General features: G+C 40.8%; 1 protein-coding gene across 1 annotated transcript; it reads right to left on the bottom strand.

The window, feature by feature from the left end:
- Window positions 1–6748: 6748 nt before the first annotated feature.
- LOC128069504 (non-histone chromosomal protein HMG-14-like) lies at window positions 6749–7153 on the bottom strand. The gene has a single exon (XM_052662676.1). It carries the CDS (start codon window positions 7151–7153, stop codon window positions 6749–6751), a length of 405 nt encoding a protein of 134 aa, XP_052518636.1.
- Between the last annotated feature and the right edge of the window lie 1915 nt (window positions 7154–9068).

Genomic DNA, 9068 nt, shown 5'->3' with positions numbered 1-9068 from the left:
TCATGACTCAGATAATCACGATGGTGTGATCACTCGTCTAGAGCCAGACATCCTGGAATGTGAAGTCAAGTGGGCCTTAGAAAGCATCACTACGAACAAAGCTAGTGGAGATGATGGAATTCCAGTTGAGCTATTTCAAATCCTGAAAGATGATGCTGTGAAAGTGCTGCACTCAATATGCCAGCAAATGTGGAAAACCCAGCAGTGGCCACAGGACTGGAAAAAGTCAGTTTTCATTCCAATCCCAAAGAAAGGCAATACCAAAGAATGCTCAAACTACAGCACAATTGCACTCATCTCACATGCTAGTAAAGTAATGCTCAAAATTCTCCAAGCCAGGTTTCAGCAATACGTGAACCGTGAACTTCCAGATGTTCAAGCTGATTTTAGAAAAGGCAGAGGAACCAGAGATCAAATTGCCAACATCCACTAGATCATGGAAAAAGCAAGAGAGTTTCAGGAAAAAAAACATCCATTTCTGCTTTATTGACTATGCCAAAGCCTTTGACTGTGTGGATCACAATAAACTGTAGAAAATTCTGAAAGAGATGGGAATACCAGACCACCTAACCTGCCTCTTGAGAAATCTGTATGCAGGTCAGGAAGCAACAGTTAGAACTCCACATGGAACGACTGATGGGTTCCAAATAGGAAAAGGAGTACGTCAAAGCTGTATATTGTTACCCTGCTTATTTAACTTATATGTAGAGTACATCATGAGAAACGCTGGACTGGAAGAAACACAAGCTGGAATCAAGATTGCTGGGAGAAATATCGATAATCTCAGATATGCAGATGACAGCACCCTTATGGCAGAAAGTGAAGAGGAACTAAAAAGCCTCTTGATGAAAGTGAAAGAGGAGAGTGAAAAAGTTGGCTTAAAGCTCAACATTCAGAAAATGAAGATCATGGCATCTGGTCCCATCACTCCATGGGAAATAGATGGGGAAACAGTGGAAACAGTGTCAGACTTTATTTTTGGGGCTCCAAAATCACTGCAGATGGTGACTGCAACCATGATATTAAAATACACTTACTCCTTGGAAGAAAAGTTATGACCAACCTAGATAGCATATTCAAAAGCAGAGACATTACTTTGACAGCAAAGGTCCATTTGGTCAAGGCTATGTTTTTTCCAGTAGTCATGTATGGATGTTAGAGTTGGACTGTGAAGAAGGCTGAGTGCCAAAGAATTGATGCTTTTGAACTGTGGTGTTGGAGAAGACTCTTGAGAGTCCCTTGGACTGCAAGGAGATCCAACCAGTCCATTCTGAAGGAGATCAGCCCTGGGATTTCTTTGGAAGGAATGATGCTAAAGCTGAAACTCCAGTACTTTGGCCACCTCATGCGAAGAGTTGACTCATTGGAAAAGACTCTGATGCTGGGAGGGATTGGGGGCAGGAGGAGAAGGGGATGACAGAGGATGAGATGGGTGGATGGCATCACTGACTCGATGGACATAAATCTGAGTGAACTCTGGGAGTTGGTGATGGACAGGGAGGCCTGGCGTGCTGTGATTCATGGGTTTGCAAAGAGTCGGACACAACTGAGTGACTGAACTGGACTGAAGCCCTAAATTCAGCAAACTCCTTTGCCATAAACACTTTTCTCACAATGGGCTTCAGATAGCAGTCCCTCCCATGGCCTCAAGCTGTGGCCTCCGTGCTCACTCTGGAATAGCCTTTTGTAAAAGTCCTTGAACAAATGTCAATGATTAACTTTATGAATTATTCTTTGAGCACAGCTGCAGAAGGCTTTATGCCTTCTCATGTTCCTCTCAAAAACAATAAGCACCTTAATATTCTCTTCAGTCAACTCAGCCAAGGAAAGGAAAAAACAAGTCAGAATCACAAAGCCTAACTCCTTCATTCCTGATCTGTGCCTATGGAACACAAGGAGAAAGTTTAGGGCTGTGCCTCCATTTTGTCAGTAATGCCTAACGTGGCTCCTGACAGACTTTTGCATATTTTCATAAATGATATTGACCTGCAATTTTCCTTTTTTGTTGGGAGCTGTGTTAGGCATTACTGACAAAATGGAGGTACGGCCCCCAACCACCTCTCCTCACCCTGCAGGCACCGTCCCAGAATGAAGGAGATAGGTTTTGTGATTCTGACTTGTTCTTTCCTTTCTTCCGTTGAGTTGGCTGGAAAGAATGTTAAGGTGCTTATTGTTCTTGAGAGAAGCATGAGAAAGCACAAAGCCTTCTGCAGTTGTGCCCAGAAAATAATCTATAAAGTAACTATTGACATTTGTTCAAGGATCTTTACAAAAAATGTCCCAGGATGAGCATGTAGACCGTAGCTTGTGGCCATGAGAAGGATTGTTATCTGAGACCTGTTTGTGAGGGAAATATTTATGGCAAAATAAATTTGCTGAGTTTAGGGTTTAGGAATAATTAAGAACAGCTAGAAGCCTTTTTAGGAGATAGTGATCTTAAGATGCTAGGGGCATACAGGATTTAGAAAGATAAGAAATAAACTGAGGAATGTAGCATGAGTTACAATGTAATCACAAGTTAACTATAAGACACATAAGATAAAGTAGATAATATATAGTAAAGAAGATTCTGAGAGAATTGCTGAAGCAGGAACTCTGTTTGAAGGACAACAATGATTTCTGGAGACAGTAAAACTGGGTGGGGAAAACTAAAAATTTCAAACCTCTGACCTAATGCTTTTATCAAAATGTAAAAGAAAACCTGAATTTTGAAATAAACATGTAGTTCCATACTATGAGTCAGAGGCTACATCATTGTCTGCCGACACCACTCACCCCTTCATGCTCATTCCCTGGCAGCTGGAGCTGGACTCTAGCACTTTTTTTTTGAAATTTTTGTCTGCTTTTTGCATCAGGGTGATAGTGGCCTTGTAGATTGTGTTTTGGAAGGTTTCTCCCAATTCAGTTTTTGGAAAGAGTTTGAGAAGTCTAAGTGTTATCTCTTCTGTGAATGTTTAAAGTGTTCGCCTGTGAAGCTATCTGGCCTTGGGCCTTTTGTTGTTGGAGGTTTTCTAATCACAGTTTCAATTTCAGTGCTTATGATTGGTCTGTTCATATTTTCTGTTTCTTCCTGGTTCAGTCTTGAAAGGTTGTATCAATACTTTTCTCAGAATTTGTCCATTTCTTCCAGGTAGTGCATTTTATTGGCATATGGTTGCTTGCAGTAGTCTTTTATGATCCTTTATCTTCCTGTGGTGTCCACTATAACTTTTCTTTTTCCATTTCTAATTTTACTGATATGAGTTCTATCCCATTTTTTGTGATGAGTCATGATAATGGTTTATCTATTTTTTTTCTTCTCAAAGAACCAGCTTTTAGTTTTATTGATCTTTGCTATTGTTTTCTTTATTCTGCTTTGATCTTTATGGTTTCTTTCCTTCTACTAACTTTGTTTTTTTTTTTTGTTCTTGTTTTTCTAATTGCTCTAGGTGAAAGGGTACTTTGTTATTTGAGATTTTTCTCCTTTTTGAGGTAAGATTTTATTGCTACTAGCTTCCCCATGAAGCTACTTATGCTAAATCCCATAGGTTTTGTGTCATTGTGCTTCTGTTATCATCTGTTTCTAGGTATTTTTTAATTTCCTGTTTGACTTGTTTAGTTATCTCTTAGTTATTTAGCAGCATACTGTTTAAACTCCATGTGTTTATTTTTTACAGTTGTTTTTCTTGTAATTGATATCTAATCTCATGGTGGTGGTGTTGGAAAAGATGCCTGATATGCTTTCAAGTTTTAAAAAATAACTGAGACTTGATTTTCAACCCAAAAATGATCTATTCTGGAGAATATTTTTTTGTGTACTTGAAAAGAAAGTGTATTCTGCTACTTTTGGATGGAATGTCCTGTACATATCAACTAATTCCATCTGTGCTAACATCTTGTTTAAGGATCATGTTTCCTTATAAATTTTCTGTCTGGATTATCTGTCCATTGTTGTAAATGGGATGTTAAATTCTCCACTATTATGGTGTTACTGTCGATTTCCCATTTTATGGTTATTAGAATTTACCTTATGTATTGTGGTCTTCCCTGGTGGCTCAGCTGGTAAAGAATCCACCTGCAATGCAGGAGACCCGGGTTCAAAATCCGAGTTGGGAAGATCCCTTGGAGAAGGCAAAGGTTACCCACTGCAGTTTTCTGGCCTGGAGAACTCCATGGAATGTATAGCCCATTGGGTTACAAAGAGTCGGACACGACTGAGTGACTTCCACTTTCGATTTCACTTTATGTATTGAAGTGCTCCATAAAATATTTACAATTGTTATGTCCTTTTCTTGGATTAATCCCTTGAGTATTATGTAGTGTCCTTCTTGTTTCTTGTAATGTATTATTTATTATAAAGTCTACATTGCCTGACGTGAGTATTGCTACTCTGGCTTTCTTTTGATTTCCATTTGTGTGGAACAACTCTTTCCATCCCCTCACTTTCATTCTTATGTGTCTTTAGGTCTGATGTGAGCCTCTTGTAGGTATCATATTTACATATCTTGTCTGGAAAAGAAATGCAAAAAAAGCAAAATTGCTGTCTGGGGAGGCCTTACAAATAGCTGTGAAAAGAAGAGAAGCAAAAAGCAAAGGAGAAAAGGAAAGATATAAGCATCTGAATGCAGAGTTTCAAAGAATAGCAAGGAGAGATAAGAAAGCCTTCTTCAGTGATCAATGCGTAGAAATAGAGGAAAACAACAGAATGGGAAAGACTAGAGATCTCTTCAAGAAAATTAGAGATATTAAGGGAATATTTCATGCAAAGATGGGCTTGATAAAGGACAGAAATGGTATGGACCTAACAGAAGCAGAAGATATTAAGAAGAGGTGGCAAGAATACACAGAAGAACTGTACAAAAAAGAGCCTTATGACCCAGATAATCACGATGGTGTGATCACTCATCTAGAGCCAGACATCCTGGAATGTGAAGTCAAGTGGGCCCTAGAAAGCATCACTACGAACAAAGCTAATGGAGGTGATGGAATTTCAGTAGAGCTATTTCAAATCCTGAAAGATGATGCTGTGAAAGTGCTGCACTCAATATGCCACCAAATGTGGAAAACTCAGCAGTGGCCACAGGACTGGAACAGGTCAGTTTTCATTCCAATCCCAAAGAAAGGCAATGCCACAGAATGCTCAAACTACCGCACAATTGCACTCATCTCACATGCTAGTAAAGTAATGCTCAGAATTCTCCAAGCCCAGCTTCAGTAATACGTGAACTGTGAACTTCCAGATGTTCAAGCTGGTTTTAGAAAAGGCAGAAGAACCAGAGATCAAATTGCCAACATCCACTGGATCATGGAAAAAGCAAGAGAGCTCCAGGAAAATATCTATTTATGCTTTATTGACTATGCCAAAGCCTTTGACTGTGTGGCTCACCATACACTGTGGAAAATTCTGAGAGAGATTTGAATACCAGACCATCTGACCTGCCTCTTGAGAAATCTGTACGCAGGTCAGGAAGCAACAGTTAGAACTGGACATGGAACGACTGACGGGTTCCAAATAGGAAAAGGAGTATGTCAAGGCTGTATATTGTCACCCTGCTTATTTAACTTATATGCAGAGAACATCATGAGAAACGCTGGACTGTAAGAAACACAAGATGGAATCAAGATTGCTGGGAGAAATATCAATAATCTCAGATATGCAGATGACACCACCCTTATGGCAGAAAGTTAAGAAGAACTAAAGAGTCTCTTGAAAGTGAAAGAGTAGAGTGAAAAAGTTGGCTTAAAGCTCAACATTCAGAAAACGAAGATCATGGCATCTGGTCCCATCACTTCATGTGAAATAGATAGGGAAACAGTGGAAAGAGTGTCAGACTTTATTTTTTTGGGCTCCAAAATCACTGCAGATGGTGACTGCAGCCATGACAGTAAAAGATGCTTACTCCTTGGAAGAAAAGTTATGACCAACCTAGATAGCATATTCAAAAGCAGAGACATTACTTTTCTGACTAAGGTCCGTCTAGTCAAGGCTATGGTTTTTCCAGTAGTCATGTATGGATGTGAGAGTTGGACTGTGAAGAAAGCTGAGCACTGAAGAATTAATGTGTTTGAACTGTGGCATTGGAGAAGACTCTTGAGAGTCCCTTAGACTGCAAGGAGATCCAATCAGTCCATTCTGAAGGAGATCAGCCCTGGGGTTTCTTTGGAAGGAATGATGCTAAAGCTGAAACTCCAGTACTTTGGCCACCTCATGTGAAGAGTTGACTCATTGGAAAAGACTCTGATGCTGGGAGGGATTGGGGGCAGGAGGAGAAGGGGACAACAGAGGATGAGATGGCTGGATGGCATCACCGACTCAATGGAAATGAGTCTGAGTGAACAGGGAGGCCTGGTGTGCTGCGATTCTTGGAGTCACAAAGAGTCGAACATGACTGAGTGACTGAACTGAACTGTCTTTATATCCATTCATCCAGTTTGTGTCTTTTGATTGGAGCATTTAATCAATATACATTTAAGGTAATTTTGATATGCATAATCCTATTACCACTTTCTTAATTGTTTTAATGTGCTTTTTTTTTTTTTGCACTACTGATTCCAATGGTGTAAATCAACTATGCTCCAATTAAATTAAAACAAAACAAAACAAAACAAAACACTTGCACTTTCAAATGTATGTGGTAGGATTTCCACCTTCTTAAAAATACTACTAGAGCTACTAAAAAAATTGCATTTACAAAATAATTGATAAAATATTCCTCTGGATTGTACAAGAAAGCACACAGGCACCCCTGATAGACTCGAGTGTGTGATATTAATCACCAATAACTTCTTTCTTTCCTGCTCCATCAGAGGCTGGGCTCTCCTTCTTTTCAATCTCTCCATTTGATGCAAGTAAATCTTCAGTCTCTTGGTTGGCCACTTCCACCTGTTTTCCCATTGCTCCCTTTTCCCCTTTTGTTTGCACTTTTCTGTCTGAAGATTTATCCTTTCCTGCTACCTTCTTTGGCTTTGTTTCCACTTTGACAGGAGCAGATTTATTTGACCACCTCCCAGGTCTCCTCTTGGGCACCTCCGCTGCTCCTGATGCAGAGCTGACCTTCCTTTGGGGCACCCTGGCAGTAGAGTGGGCATGTGCTGGGAGTGGGGAGAGGAGTCTGGAAGCTGGTCTACCTGACCATGGCTGCTCTTTCCCTTGCCTGAACAACTGAACCCTCATGGGACCTATTCTTAATTTTTACTGTTTTATTCTCTTTTTTTTTTTTTCTGCTATTCTGATTGAGTGACTTTTACTACTCTTGTCACCCAGATCACTGATTTGTTTTTTTACATTCTCTGACCTCCTGCTGGTTTCCACTAGTGTATTTTTTGTTTCAATAAATGAACTCATAAGTTATAAATCTGTCTTTATAGTTTCTAGCCCTTTGCTGAAGGAGGCTTACAATTTGCCTAGACTTTCATTGATTCTCTCATCAAATTCATTCAGTTTTCTCTTGAGTCTGATTCTGATGAACATCTTTAGGAGTGTTACTCTGAATTCTTTGTCTGATAAATCTCTTATCTCCTCTTCATTTAGTTGTTTTTCTGATATCTCCTCGTGTTTTAAAGATATTCTGTAATCCCTTCATTTTGCCTAACTCGTTTGTTTCTACATATATCAGCTTCATTTATCACCCCGCCTTGAAAGAATGGTGCTAGTCTTATGTAGGAGGTGTCCTATAGGGTATAGTGGCACAATATCTCCTGGTCAACAGAGCCAGGCATCCCAGGGGTATCCCCTCTGTGGGCTGCATGTGCCCTCCTGTGATGGGTGGACAGCAGTTGTGACAGGTGTGCTGCTGGGTGAGCTTGGTCCCCAGGCAGACTTGGATGTGGCCACTGCAGATGGCCTTAGTAGGTTGAGCTGGTTCCAAGTCCAAATATCTACAGGATCTGGCTGAAACTGCTGCAGGGAGGGGATGCTGGTGCATAGGCCTGGTCTCTTGAGTTCTCAGGGGAAAGCAGGGGCAGGGCAATATCAATGTTATTTAGGCTGATGGAAACTGATAGAAATGGTGCTCACCAGCACCAGGCCAGCTAAGTGGAAAGAAAGTAAAAACAAATGATGTCTGCCAGTACTTCTATCCCGAAAGTTACACTGGACCCCTGCCCCTCTGTTGCAAGCCCTGAATTTACTCAATGACTCTCCTTTTTGTATGGCCCAGGTGCTTTTCAAGCTGCTCCCTCTGTAATGGGCTTTGGAGTGAGTGAGTTTCTACATGAGTCTTTTAAGAGTGAAGTCCTTTCCCTTTCCCACAACCCCTAGGCTCCCCCAGATGCAAGTCCTGCTGGTTTTCAGAGCCAGCTCTTATGGAGGCTCAGCTTCCCAGTGCAGGTTCCCCAGTCTGATGTGGGAGTTGAACCCCTGGTCCTCAGGGGGTACCTCTGCAGTTGTGATATCTCTCCTCTTTGTGGGTTGCCCCACAGGAATGTATGTGGGGAGGTGGGTGGTTCTCACTAGACCAGGACTCTGTACCTCCTACTTTTCTCAATGTGGCCTTTTCCTTATACCCTTAGTTGTAGAAAATCTGTTGTGCTAGTCTTCGGGTCAGTTCTCAGAGACAGTGGTTCTATATATGGTTGTAGTTTTGTTGTGTCCCTGGGAGGAAGTGAGTGCAGGATCTTCCTACTCCACCAACTTGATCTGAAATTTGTGCAAGGCACAAACCTAAGCACTTGACTGAAACTAAGTTCAATCTAAATGAGGGCTACAAGATGACTCTGGATTTGGCTCTGCTGCCCCTTGAGCAGTCACTTGTCCCATCACTCAGTTTCAGTGTCTCCAATTCCTGGATATCTAGACCTGCAATCAAGAGATCTCAAGAGTGTAGCAGAAAGAAGTACCTTTGCTTCATCAGAACCTCTCAGATGCCAGACCAAGAAAAACCAGATCAAGAGTGATTGTATCACCTTTCAATGCCAGCCATCTTCAGATCCTGTTTTTGTTTTGTTTTTTTTTTTAATCCTTTCCTTCTCTGGTATTTCTTGCCTAGAGAAATTCCTTTAGCATTTGTTGTAAAGCTGGTTTGGTGGTACTGAATTCTCTTAACTTTTGCTTGTCTTTAAGGTTAGTGATTTCTTCATTGAAGCTAAAT

The sequence above is a fragment of the Budorcas taxicolor genome, chromosome X, assembly GCF_023091745.1.
Source record: "Budorcas taxicolor isolate Tak-1 chromosome X, Takin1.1, whole genome shotgun sequence".
Taxonomy (NCBI): domain Eukaryota; kingdom Metazoa; phylum Chordata; class Mammalia; order Artiodactyla; family Bovidae; genus Budorcas; species Budorcas taxicolor.
This window is presented reverse-complemented; position numbering and strand designations above follow the sequence as displayed.